Source organism: Dermochelys coriacea, chromosome 3 (genome assembly GCF_009764565.3).
Source record: "Dermochelys coriacea isolate rDerCor1 chromosome 3, rDerCor1.pri.v4, whole genome shotgun sequence".
In the NCBI taxonomy this organism is placed as follows: domain Eukaryota; kingdom Metazoa; phylum Chordata; order Testudines; family Dermochelyidae; genus Dermochelys; species Dermochelys coriacea.
The window spans coordinates 190605355-190618956 of record NC_050070.1 but is presented as its reverse complement, the minus strand read 5'-3'; the positions used below and the strand labels follow the sequence as shown (position 1 = coordinate 190618956).

At 45.1% G+C, this 13602-nt stretch overlaps 1 protein-coding gene across 4 annotated transcripts in view; it reads right to left on the bottom strand.

Moving 5' to 3' along the window:
* The window catches only part of PAPOLG (poly(A) polymerase gamma), a 63583-nt gene extending 50739 nt beyond the window's left edge, over nt 1–12844 (bottom strand). For 2 of the 4 annotated variants that reach the window (XM_043511952.1, XM_038396711.2), the window contains exons 1-5: nt 12741–12844; nt 4914–5072; nt 4770–4836; nt 3310–3391; nt 3116–3225 (exon numbers count right to left, since the gene is read on the bottom strand). In XM_043511952.1, the coding sequence (XP_043367887.1) occupies nt 3116–3225; nt 3310–3391; nt 4770–4836; nt 4914–5072; nt 12741–12757 (435 nt within the window). In that variant the 5' untranslated portion in view covers nt 12758–12844. Of the gene's footprint in view, nt 1–3115; nt 3226–3309; nt 3392–4769; nt 4837–4913; nt 5073–11524; nt 11649–12001; nt 12101–12740 lie in introns of those variants that run through there. The other 2 variants (XM_038396710.2, XM_043511953.1) reach the window with 2 other exon arrangements.
* Nucleotides 12845–13602: the final 758 nt, after the last annotated feature.

Here is a 13602-nt window from a genome sequence, read left to right as displayed (position 1 = left end):
ATCCCTTTGTAACTCTTCTCAGTCAGCTTTGGACTTAACCATCTTGAATAATTCTGTATCTGCAAATTTTGCCATCTCACAAGTCCCAGTACAGGTCTTTGGGGGAACCCCACGATTTGCCTGTCTCCATTACTGAAACTATTTATTCCTACTCTTTGTTTCTTATCTTTTAACCAGTTACTGATCCATCAGTAGACCTTCCCTCTTATCCCATGATGGCTTAGTTTGCTCAAGAGCCTTTGGTGAGGGACCTCGTCAAAGGCTTTCTGAAAGTCTAAGTATGCTATCATCCACTGGTTCACCCTCATCCACATGTTTGTTGACACCCTCAAAGAATTCCAATAGATTGGTAAGACATGATTTCTGTTTGCAAAAGCCATGTTGAGTCTGTAGGGATATGTTTGTAGAAGAGTATAATTTAGAGATGCTCCCTCAAGGGTATTATGAGCACAAGAATTTGGAGATGTGCCCTGGAGGCAGGCATTGGGACCACCAAACTGGCTGTGTGCAGCAGCTCACTACAGAAGCTCTCCAGTTTATTTTATTAAAGTTTTATTCCTCTCATTGAATGGTTTGTTATTTAATGAACCCCAAGATCGTTACAGAGTCTTCCCCAATACATTATATTTATCTAGATTTCTGATACTTCTGTTCTTTATTATGGTTTCCACCAATTTGCTAAGTATTGAAATTAGGATTAGCTCAGGGGGGCACTGGGCAGAGTTACTGAACCAAGTTTAGGGTCATTTTCCTAAGATACAGCTTCCTGCCCCCCAAAAAAAGCTTGTCTTAAGGTTGACAGAGTTAGTCAACTTTTTTGCACAGACCTGGGAATCAAGCAATGACTCTGATCATGTGCAAAATGGTCTCAGTTGCTTGGCATTTACTCCAAGTATACAAGGCACCCATTAACTCTTTGGGAGAGCAAAACTGAACAGTATTTCCCAGGAAGCTTAGCTCTCTAGAGATGCACCTGCCTAATGCTCACATGCCAATTGTTTACACTGTGTATGTGCAGAAAGTAGGGTGACCAGATGTTCCGATTTTATAGGGACAGTCCTGATTTTTAGGTCTCTCTCTTATATTGGCTCCTATTTCCCCCCGCCCCCTCCCAACTTTTCAATACTTGCTGTCTCGTCACCCTAGCAGAAAGAGAACCCCAAAGGCTTGTTAGCCAGCCACAAGGCACAAGACCTGAGCAGCTCAAAGGAACATATTACTACCACTGAACCTGAGCAACACCCGGCACAGTAACTTCTAATCTTGCCGTTAGCCAAAAATATAAGTAAGTCAGGACAAAAAAATGTAAGCATGTTTCTAAAAATCTGCTTCCGTCAAAGGATTTTTTTTATTTTGGAAACTTGTATTTGAGTGCACTCAAACTATCTTTGAAAAGAAAAACATTACACAAGGAAATGCTTCATGGGAGGGGAGGAAGATACATGGGGATGGGTGGCAGGGTAGAAGGGTTGGGGACTCAGGATGAGGAGCAGGTGTAAGGGGCAAGGTGAGGGATGACATGTAGGTGGTTGGAGAGAGACTACAGGAAGGAATTAAGAGAGGGGTGTATGTCAGTCCCATATTCTCCTTTCCCTTATGTGTGCCAGGATCTAGGAGACGCCTGCCCCATTCACCTGAGATGAATGGAGCAGTTCACACACCTGAGCGTTTGATTCAGGCTATATTATATGTTGCAGGGGATAGCAGGAGGAGAAAGACACCAGCCTTCTCTCACATGTTTCGTTTACTGTAACCATTATGGAATAAAAACCAAAACAACCTATCAGTTACCCAGTTAGTTCAAGTGGGCAAGAGTCTGTGTGGCAGGTTTAAAGGTTCCAGTCCTGCTGCTGACCCTGTGGACATTAGTATAATGCAACATGAAGGAGTTAATTTTAAAAAAAGGCAAACTGAAAAAACAATTATGGGAAGCTATTAAAAACCACTATATTGCAACCTTAATGCTCTTTTAAAAGCATTCAGAATTTAGGAAATGCCAAAATTAAGGTTGCCTGTTCAACCTTAATTTGACCCCCTTGTGTGCCTGCATGATACAGTTTTAATTATTTTTTTTCCCGCAGGACCCTTGCCTCATTCAGTGCACAAGATGTACATCCCCAATTCATCCTCAGAGCATGTCTATTAAAGGAGGCTGTTCCTATAGGACCCCTGCCTCATGTTGCAGAAGCTGGAAGGCACGTAGAGAATGAGACAGGGGACTGTAGGAAAAGGAAGGACAGTTTCCTGGTTAAAGCAGCTGAATGCTGTCCTGGATAACTGGTTTCAGAGTAGCAGCCGTGTTAGTCTGTATTCGCAAAAAGAAAAAGGAGTACTTGTGGCACCTTAGAGACTAAGGAAATTTATTTTAATTTATTTATTTGAGCATAAGCTTTCGTGAGCTACAGCTCACTTCATCAGATGTATTTGGTGGAATCTCCCCTCTGTATTTTCCACCAAATACATCTGATGAAGTGAGCTGTAGCTTACAAAAGCTTACGCTCAAATAAATTGTTAGTCTCTAAGGTGCCACAAGTACTCCTTTTCTTCCTGGATAACTGAATTCTATCCCTGCCTCTGCTGCACAGTTCCTATGTAATCTAGGCAAGTCACTTACAACCAAAAATTTCACTAAATGTGTGTGTTCCTCATTGTCTGGATGCCTAACTTTAGACCTTGGTGCCTGATTTTGCAGAAATGCTGGGCATTCAACTGCAAGTGAAATCAATGGGAGCTGTGATTTAAACATGTTAAGTGCAGTATAATGCAAACCATGTAGGACATGCTTTTTCTCAGGGTCTCTCAAATTGGGCACACAAAAGTAGTGGAAACTTGTAGAAAGAACACTATGTGATCCACTATTGTAATGCATATACACAAATGGGTTGATTAAAGTTGCACAGTTCCAACTTTAGGTAGGAAATATCAGAATTGGAGTACTTGACTTTGCAACCTTAGTGTTTTAACAGCATTGTGTGTACAATATTATTTGAAGCCTATTGTCAGCAACTGTAATTTTGTGAAACTGGTCAGTTTAAGAGTTCCAGTTGACAGTGTCCCTTTAACATGGACAAGTTTATTACTCTGAATACAAGTTAAAAAAAACCAAACCACTTACTCTTAAATTCCTGATTCCATCTTGAACCTTTAGCTTTTCAAAGAATGACTGAAAGAAATCTGATCTTTCCACATGTCTAGGAGCAACACAAAGAGCATCTATGTCAGCACCTGCAAAAATACCCCATATATCTTCAGTTAATCAAGCAGTTAGTCTGAAACAGTGTATGACTAGACACTTTAAAAAAGACATACCTTTGGTGTGTACTCCAAGCCTATAGGAGCCAAATGTGAATATTTTTCCACCAACATTTGCTACAACTGAAGGTGGGAGGTTCTATAAATAGAGCAGAAATACAAGTTTAAAAAAACAGCTCTTGGTTCCCAAGGTCTAAAGCCCTACAAGCTATATTAGCACTTTGAGTTTAAGTGGCTTGTTTTGGCAGTTAATAAGATTTCAATAGATAAAGTGCAGTTACTACATATGAAATAATTTGGAAAATAAGATCTCAGTAATTTCTAAACAAAAATAAAAATAGCTCTATGGGGACATTGGCTTAGCCTTCCTTAATGAACAGCAACATACTGGATTGCTCAGGTACAAAAGGTTGTCACTGGAGTAAGAACTTTTTTTTTTTACCCTACCAATGTTCTCTAGCCAACTGAAGTAACAGCAATATGAAATCATGGTGGCAGTCATTTCCTGAAGGATTTACAAAAATACAATGGATGCATTTATTACTTTAGAAGTAACATCTCCAGTGTAGATAAGAGATACTTCCATTTATGTGAATCTGAAGAGCCAGGTAATAAATTAAATACAGCCAGTGCAGGATATAAACTGGATCATAACTGACATTCTGATAACTACAAGTAGTTATTTCACTGCCAGACAGATATTTTTAAAACTTTAGTCAAGGCTAGAATGTCACTCTCTGCTCTATTGGGAGGCTCAGCAGGATTAAATTTTAATTAGTAACTGTCAGTAAATGACAATTTCTGTTGATGCTGAAATTGATGAAAAAACTATAAATCCCAACAGTGGGCGTGCCTGCTGGGATCAGGTGTCACTGGTCTTGCAGCCATGCAGGGAGCCCTCTGAAGCCTTGCTGTTACTGGAGCAAGGGGGTCTGCAACAGCAGTGCTTCAGAGGGCTCCCTGCACTGCCTCAGGCCTAGCAGCACCTGATCCTTGTGAAGACAAGGGGTGAGGGGAGGGAGGGAGGTAGGCTGGCTGTGGTTTTGGCAGGGCAGAGCAGAAACCCCTGGTCAGGGCTGCAAGGAGGAAGCAGTGGTAGCGGCCGCCTTGCTGCTCAACACTTCCTGCCCAGAGACAACTTCCACACTGCTGGCTGGGGACTGAGTGGGGCCAGTCACACTTAATCTCCACAGGAACAAGATGGAGAAAGGCTGCGCTCCTGGCCTGGCTGAGGCCGAATATCAGGCCTGTCCCTATAAAATCAGGACATCCCGTCACCCTAGATCTAGGTAGTTAAAATCTTCCAAGCCTTAACTTGAGTGACAATTGCTACAAGCCTATTGCCCAATATGTAGATGGAAAATTTATTATTCCTTTGGAGAAAGTCAGAGGACAGACTCCAGAATACAAGATTGACAATTATCACTATGAATGCAAGAAAATAAGTTGAATAGTAGAAATAAAGTACTTGTTTTCTTTTAATTTGTTTCTTAAATTGGAAATTTAAAAATGTTTACCTTACTCTCACTGAGTTCTGAAATCCATTCTTTGACTAATTTATTCAATTTACCAAGAACAATCAGCCTGTAATGAGAATCATCATTAGACTTGGTTTTAAAATAGATTCAAGCAATGTGTTTCAATTATATTAAAAGTAATACCTGTGATTTAGTTCTTCTTCATCTTCAAATACTCCAAATGGCTTCATGGCTTCAATTAATTTCTGAGTGTAAATATAATCTATTTCCTTAGGAGGAGTCAAGCTAATTGGAGAGGTTATTCCATAGTGCTTCTGAGGCTGATTCTCCAGCATAGAATTTCTGTTGCAGGAAACAGTAATGTTAAATATAACCAATGCCAGAAATGGTACTCTTACTGTAGTCAATGGTTATACCACTTTAGCCTACACTTTCAAAGCCAACCTCTGCTTTTTCACCCACAGTGGTAAGAAGGTGCCAAGTTGGAAGCCAGACTTAATCCTGACTAAAGAGAAAGTAATGATTATCCATGAGCTTATCCAAATGCAAGAGGTCAAATTAATGGCACTGCAATGATAATGAAAGCATTATATTTTAGTAACCAATATAGATTTAGGAGGAAAAGAAATTTACTGCTGCCATACTCAAGACCTTAATTCAAGCTATTTACATATAGAGTCAGGTGGATGAAGCTGGTCACTGAGCCAGTAAAGATAACAGTGACTACTTTCAAGTTTTACATTTGTTCTGTTTCCCCACCTTTTTTCAAATTATAGTTGTTTTCAATTTTCTGCTAACTCCAAACCCAGCAAGATGAAGACATATGCAGCAAACATCTCAGTACTGGTTTGCTTTTAGTTATGTATTAGATACAGTAAACCAGTGTCAATTAAAGATAAGCAAAATAAGCCTTATAAACCATTTTCCGAGAAAAGTGGTGGTAATCTGGGGGCATAACTGAAGTACCTATGGTGGTAGGAATGAAGTGTCTTTCTGGGAAGACCCCACTGCCCCTCCACTAACAGCTCCAAAGTAGGGCTGGAGAGGAGATAGGGAAGAGGGGAAATGGTAAGAAATGGGCTGCGAGGAGCATGTTTACCACCAGTAAGTGGGAAAGGGGGAGCTCCAGACTTCCTGTTTCACTTCAGGGGGAGTGTAGGAGAAGGGACTCTATATAACTTTCCACCGCATATGAGGACTGAGATGGAGAAGACATTTTGAACCTCTACAATGTGTGTTCTTCCCCTACCCCTATAAAAGGTATCCTAGCCCAGCCACTGTTGTATCATACCAATTTTAAAAACCATTCTTCTGCAGATGGGCTTTAAAACAAATATTAAAATGAGCTCTTTATTACAGGCCTGTATCTGAGGACCCCTTTGGCTAGATGATCCCAAATTTTCACCAAAAGTATATCCCTGCCCTTGTTGCAGGATAACATTCAAGACAATTTAATTATCCATGTGGATTTTAGCACATTTTAAAAATTAAAAAGTAGTTTTGTGGGATGCATTTTGGGAACTTCATCAAGTAACACTGAATTTGCAGCACAAACTCCACCCCAATTTTTAAAGCTATTTCCTTTTGCACATCAATTTTAAAGCACTATGAAATTTATAAGCAGTTCGTTTTGGAGGTGGCAGTATCTCAGGAACCCTCTTCACCAAATGATCATGAATCTGTATAACAATCACCACCCATGTCTCAGTGGCACATCTGGACCTACTTCACCACCAGTCAACTACCAAGTCCCACTTCTTCCAGATTTCTCCAGGCCCCTGGTAAACTTGGAGGGGCTACACAAGAAGGAAAGGTGGTGGGGGCAGTAAAGAGTGCATTACCAGCTGGAGCCAGGAAGGGAAAGGAGCATGGAGATACAGACTCCCCACTCCAAATCTGGGCCTACCATATGGGGAACAGGCTCTGCACATCCAACTGTAGCTTAGGAGGATAGCAGAGGTATAAAGTGGCCAGTTCTTCTCAGGTTCAGCAAGGTTCTCCTGGCGAAAGTGTATTAATTCAAGTTAGCTAACAAGTTAAGAACACTTTTCCTAGGGACGACAAGACTCTAGAAAGAAAGTTGATAGTGAAAGTATGTCTGCAAGAGAAGCAAAGCTGACCCAATTTGTGTTAGTCCTAAACTAAAGTTTGTTTTCTCATGTTCACAGAATCTCTGTGGTTCCATCACAACACATCAGCTGGAGAGAACAGCTCGTCAGCAGTGGCAGAGAGTCAGGTATTAAAGGAGCTGCAAAAGAGGGGAGGAAAGCTAGTTCAGCCACTTCATGATAGAGAATGAGCATAGGGATAATGATTTACAATCTTAAACATCAGAAGCAGAGGATAAGGAAGCAGCCTCTTGGGGAGGGGAATAAAAGGCAATGACTAAAGTCACATCTTCCTGACTTGGTTTCTTTTTAGAAGTGAACAGCCCTCAGACCATTTTTGTGGCTCTTTTCTACAGTCCAATTGCTCAATCCTTCTAAAAATATTGACACCAAACTATACGCAAGTATTCCAGTACCAGTCATATCAGTGCTGTATACAGAGGTAAAAATCCCTTCCCTCTTCCTACTTACAAACTTCCGTTTGATTTAGCCAAGCACTGGATTAGCCCTTTTTTGCCAGAACATTACACTGGGAGCTCATATTGAGTTGCTTGCCCACCATAACCCCTACATCCTTTTCAGAGTTACCCACCATCCAGAATATTGGCCCCCATCCATTCTGTAAGCCTGGCCTGCATTCTCTGTTCCTAAATTTATAATTTGGCATTTGGCTGTATTAAAATACATTTTCTTGAATGTGCCATTTACCAAATGATGCAGATCACATTGTGCGACTGCCCTGTCCGCATTTATGACTTGCCAATCTTCACTGCTGATAAAATCTGCAGATGACATGATTTTGTATTATCTATGTATACTAAATCTGTGCAATTACCTTTATCTTGTCATCTCAAGTAGAATCAGGTTTGTATAACAAGACTTATTTTCCATAAGCCCACATTGATTGGCCTTAATTATATTTGTCCTTTTAATTCTCTCAATTAAATTCCATATTTTGCCAGGACTGATGTCAGGCTAACTGACATATAGTTAGTTACCTATGTCAGTGAGCTCACCCTTTTTGAACATAGGTATAACATTAACCCTTTTCTGGAATATCCCTGGTATTCCAAGGTTTAATAAAAGACAGTATCAGCAGGCCAGAGATCTCCTCAGCCAACTCATGGTGTAGCCAACATACTGAAAGAGTCTAATGTTGACAACAGGACACAGTGCATTTAAATAACAGGAGTAATTGTGGCACCTTAGAGACTAACAAATTTATTTGAGCATAAGCTTTCACAGGCAACATGGCTGCTACTCTGAAACATTGCATTTAACATGTGTTAAACTGACTTGAGTTTTCAGTGGCTTTAACAGCAGGGAGCCTTGTCTGTTAGATTTGTCAGCGATATCACACCTTTATATCCTAGTCTAGACAAAGACTAAGTGGTATTTAAAATAGATTTCAGAATAGCAGCCATGTTAGTCTGTATTCACAAAAAGAAAAGGAGTACTTGTGGCACTTTAGAGACTAAAATTTGAGCATAAGCTTTCGTGAGCTACAACTCACTTCATCGGATGCACTGTATTTTCCACTGAATGCATCCAATGAAGTGAGCTGTAGCTCACGAAAGCTTATGCTCAAATAAATGTGTTAGTCTCTAAGGTGCTACAAGTATTCCTTTTATTTAAAATAGCATTTGCCATCAATTTTTTAAAATTACCTTTTTCCTAACCCTGACAAGACTGAACTTAGCAGAAGATGAATAAAAAAATGAATGGACGGGACCCCATAGCCATCACTGAGAACAGACCTTGTTGAGTGTGACACAGGCCCAATGAGGATTTCCACACTCCCTTAGCAGTAATGTATGGACTGGGCAGCATTCCCTCTAATTTATGTCCAAGTGCAGAATGAATTTTATTATGTGCATCTCCTCGAAGCAGGTGCCAAGTCCCTGAAGCTCCAGGGTCCATGGGCAGCCAGGGAGGCTCCGCATACTGCCCCCACCCAGGGGCCAGCTCTGCAGCTCCCATTGGTCAGGAACCATGATCAATGGGAGCTGTGGGGCCAGTGCCTGCAAGCACAAGGGCAGCATGCAGAGCCTCCCATGTGCCTAGGGGCCGCAGGGACCTGGAGGCTACTTCCTGGGATCTGCAGTAAGTGCTGCCAGGACCCTGTGCCCCAACCCCCTCCTGCACTCCAACCCACTGCCCCAGCCTGGAATCCTCTCCTGCACCCAAACTCCCTCCCAGAGCCTGCAACCTGGACCCCCCCAACCCTCTGCCCCAGCCCTGAGCCCCCTCCTGTACCCCAAACCCCTCATCCCAGCCCCACCCCAGAGCCCATCCCCACCCCCAGACCTCAACCCCCTGCCCCCAACCAGAGCCCTCTCCCACACCTTGAACCCCTCATTTCTGGCTCCACCCAGAGCCCTCACCCCCAGCCCAGAGCCCATACCACCCTCCTGCACCCCACCCCCCTGGCCCAGGCCAGAGCCCTCTCCCCAAACCTCTGATCCCCAGCCCCACCTGAGCTCACACCCCCAGTCAGAGCCCTCTCCCCCCACCCAGACCCCAATCCCCTGCCCTAGCCTGGTGAAAGTGAGTGAGGGTGGGGGAGAGCAAATGGGGGTCTGGGCCTCAGGGAAGGGGCAGGGGTGTTTGTTTTGTGCAACTAGAAAGTTGACACCCTTACTCAACTTGTGGTGAGCAGGAAGTGCATGGTGGGGGGGGGGGAGAAACTTAGTTGTCCAGAACTCCCCACACAGATCCTGTCCCTAGCTCCCTTCAGTCTCTGGGAGGAAATTCCCACAGACTCTGGCCTGGCCTGCTGCCCCCTCCCAGTCCTTGGGGGATAATCACTGACCCAGTTCCACTCATTCATTGGTGGGGAGACTCCCTCACACAGACCGCAGCCCTAGCCCTGTGCCCCCATTCACTGGGGATTAATTTCAAACTGGCAACTCTGTCTTGTATCTGGAGGATTTTGCTTTAGAGAGGACATGACCTAGGTCTACTTGGCAGCAATACATACCAGCATGTCAGGTGTGGGATTCCCTGGTTTGGGGAAAGGGTCCTAGCCACATGCTTCTGCACAAACACCAACCCTCCTCCTAGAGGTCAGAGTTAACCCCTGTGAAAAGTACCACACAACAATAGAACACCACTTTTATCTAACCCAGGCAAAGTCAGGAGTAAATCCAGGGTAGAATTTCTAGCAAACATTACAGCTCCAGAACAACATACACACCACAGCCCTGACCTCTAACCTAGCAAAACACACACAGACTTTCTGCCCCACAACAATGCAACCCTGCCCCACCCCCCCAGGTCAGTCCAACCTGTCCACACACTCAGACATTGGTGTGCGCTGAGAGCTCAAAATGGTGGGTCTCGCTCTCCAAAAAAGGGGACCCATGTGGGCACAATCACCCGTACAGCAGCTGGCTCTCTTTCAAGCAGCTTAGTTCGGACTTCGCACAACCCTGGGCTTCAGCATCTTTCTGTGCTGCTGAAATCCATCTGGGGCAGCTCCAGCTTCTTTTTCCCCCCTCCAAACTCTGCTCATTGGCTCAAACCCTCCCAGGTGGTCTGTTAACCACTTGTGCCCTTGTTTTGGAGTGCATTGCCCCCAATCAATCATGTTTCATTGTCCTGTATGGAGTGGGGGAGGAGGAGAAGAGAGAGAGGGGAAACAACAAGGGGATGGAGTTCTGCCGCCCTCACAGGGCACAGGCATCCCTCTCAAGAGCTGAATCTCCTAAGTGTAAAGCCATGTCTGCAGAGAGCTTGCACCACAGCTCTGACAGGCATGAGCTGCCCCACTCATCTTAGTGCTAAAACAGATGCCTGTGATACTTTGAAAGTTAACTATTTCAATGCCCAACAAAACATGAAAGCAAGATGTGGATCACTGAAACTCTTTTCAGTGCCATCAGCTTGGGAGAGAATGTCTTGGGGGAGAACATTTCTCCATTGCAGAGTTAACTTGGGCATTTACTCAGGTGTTGCTCTGACCTGTTCACACACAAATCCCTGTCACTCTAGGTTGGGGTGCTTTAAACACAGGTTAACAGACAGCAGAAGATGAGTAAAACAAATGGGCTGAAGGGACCCCATAGCCATCATTGGGGAAAGACATGGTTGAGTAAAGACAATTAGCATTCCCACACATGCTGATCAGGAACATGTGGACTGGGCTCAGTCAGTAGGAAGGTGAGACGCTGGCCTCAAGCAGACCGACCTCCCCTTCCCTCCCCCCCCCCCCCCAATATCCCAAAATGGGGAGGAAGGGATGTGAAGCAGCATGATTGGATGGAGGGGAGCGAAACAAGCAGGCATTAAAGAAGGGCCATATATGGTTTTCCACAGCAGAGCTCCTCTGGGGCCTCACTTCGCCCTGTCTAAGGCTTAGTAAGTGTGACCATGACCCTGAACTGGAGGTCTCAGAAAGAGTGGCTGGGTCCAGGAACAACCACGCCAGACCGCCTGGGGAAAAAGCAGAAGCTTGGGGAAAACAGCCAAGTCCAAAGACCTCCCCCAAACAGCCAGGTGAGGAGGGCCCTGGAGGCCACCTCCAAAGCTACCCTGAAGCTACAATAAAGTAGCCCTCAGCCCTGCCCCAGAGCTGCCTAGCAGATCCTCACCCTCACATCTCCTTCATGTCTTCTGCTGCAAGCTCCATGAGTGCTAAATGGACCAACACTCCATTCCAAAAACAACCCAGCCCCGCTGCCCTACCTTTATATGGTACAGTGCAGCACAGTCTGCAACATAATGAAACCTCCACTGGTCACAGCCATCCCACCAGCCCCTGCAGGAAGAGGCCATCCCCCTCAAGCCTCTGGGGAGTGTAAACAGTCCCTGGTAGGAAGTGCACATGCAGGGAGATTGCGTGGTTATCCAGGACACCCCACACGGATTGTGACCTGTGTCCCCACTTCACTCATGACTCCTCACAAAAACCCTGACTTGCCCCCACCCCCCATTTGGGGTTGGAAGACTCCCTCACACAGACCCTGACCTCAGCTGTCCTCAATCATTGGCAGAGGGAAGCAAAGACTTTCTCACACAGATGCTGCCCTGGGACCCCTCACTCATTATGGGAGGAGGGGGAAGGAAGGACTCCCTCACACAGCCCTTCCCCCCATCCGTCTCACTCATTGAGAGGGAGGCTCCCTCACACAGAACCTGCCCGAGGTCCCCACCCCAACTCACTAGAAATTAATTTCAAATTGATGACTGTCCTTTGTAGCTGGAGGATGTTGCTTTATGGAGGAGGGCACGAGCTGGAGCTCTATGTGGCAAGAACACATACAAGCACCTCTCCCAAGAGCCGAGTGAAGAGTAAAGCCATGTCTGTGGAGAGTTTGTAGCCATAGCTCTGATAGGTGTGAGCTTCCCCAATTATCTCAGTGAGTGCTGACTCAGATGCTAGTGATGGGGCTTTAAGTATTAACTATTTCACTGCTCATCAAAGCACATAAAGAAGGAGATTAGGCCTAGTATAGACATAAAACTTAGGTTGATCTAGCTGCATCACTCAGGGCTGTGAAAAAAACTCACAGGGAAACTAGCCTCAGGTGCTCCCCTCTCCCAAGAAAGGGGGGGGGGAGAAAGGGGGTGTAAAGCAGTATGGAATATAGGGAAAATGGAGACAACTAGACATTAGAGAAGAGCCTGGCCATATGGTTTGCCATAGCAGAGCTCCTCTAGGAGAGAATTTCACCCCTTTTAAAGCCCACCACCAAAATCTCAGACACCAGGGTCCAAGGAAAATAAACAGGTCTGGGGAAACCTCCACCCCCCACAGCCAGGGTAAAAAGAAGGACCCCAGGGAAAGTAGCCAAGTCCAAGGACACCTGATATAACCAGAGAAGGGGGACAGGGACCACCCCCAAAACTTCACTGCAGCTACAATAAAATAGCCCCCCGGGGCTGTCCAGCCAATCCTCACCCACACATCTCCTTCATAGCCTCCACTGCAAGCACTGCACAAGTGAAACCAACCAACACTCTGCTTCAAAAGCAAGCTGCCACCAGCCCCTGCCTGCCTCTATATAGTGCCTCGCCTCTGAAAGGCGCAGCCTTCCCAATAGCCCCAGAGGCCAAGGACTGCCCCGCCCTTCCCTCAGCCTGTGGCCTATTGGGGAGTGTAAACAGTTTCTGATGGGAAATGCACGTGGAGGCAGATTGACTCTTCACACAGACCCCGTCCTGTTTCCTCCTTTGCTCCTCAGGGGGACATTCCCTTACAGAGACCCTCTCTTGGGCCTTCCTCATTCTTCAGGGGGACACTTTCTCATACAGACCCAGTCCTGAGCCCCTCTTGCTCATGGGAAGGAGACTCCCTCCCACATATGCTGCTCCAGGCTCCCCTCACTCACTAGAATTTAACTTCAAATTGGTGACTCTCCTTGTAGCTGGAGGATTTTGCTTTATGGAGGAAAGCATGAGCTGGGGCCCTCCTAGGCAGTAGTGCATACCAGCATCTCTCTCAAGAGTTGAAACAAGAGTAAAGGCATGTCTGTGGAGAGCTTGCAGCCATAGTACTGACAAGTGTGAGCAGCCCCATTCATCTCAGTGAGTGCTGACTCAGATCCAGTGATGGTGCTTTAAGTGTTGACTATTTCACTGACCATCAAAGCATGTAATAAAGAAGTAGATCATATTATGAAACTCTAAGCAATCTACCTGAGCAACAATTCTTTTTGGTGCCGTCAACTTGGGAGAGAATGTCTTGGGGAGAGTATTACTCCATTGCAGAGTTAACTTGGGCTCTTACTCAGGAGTTGCTCCTAATCCCCTTGTGTCGACAC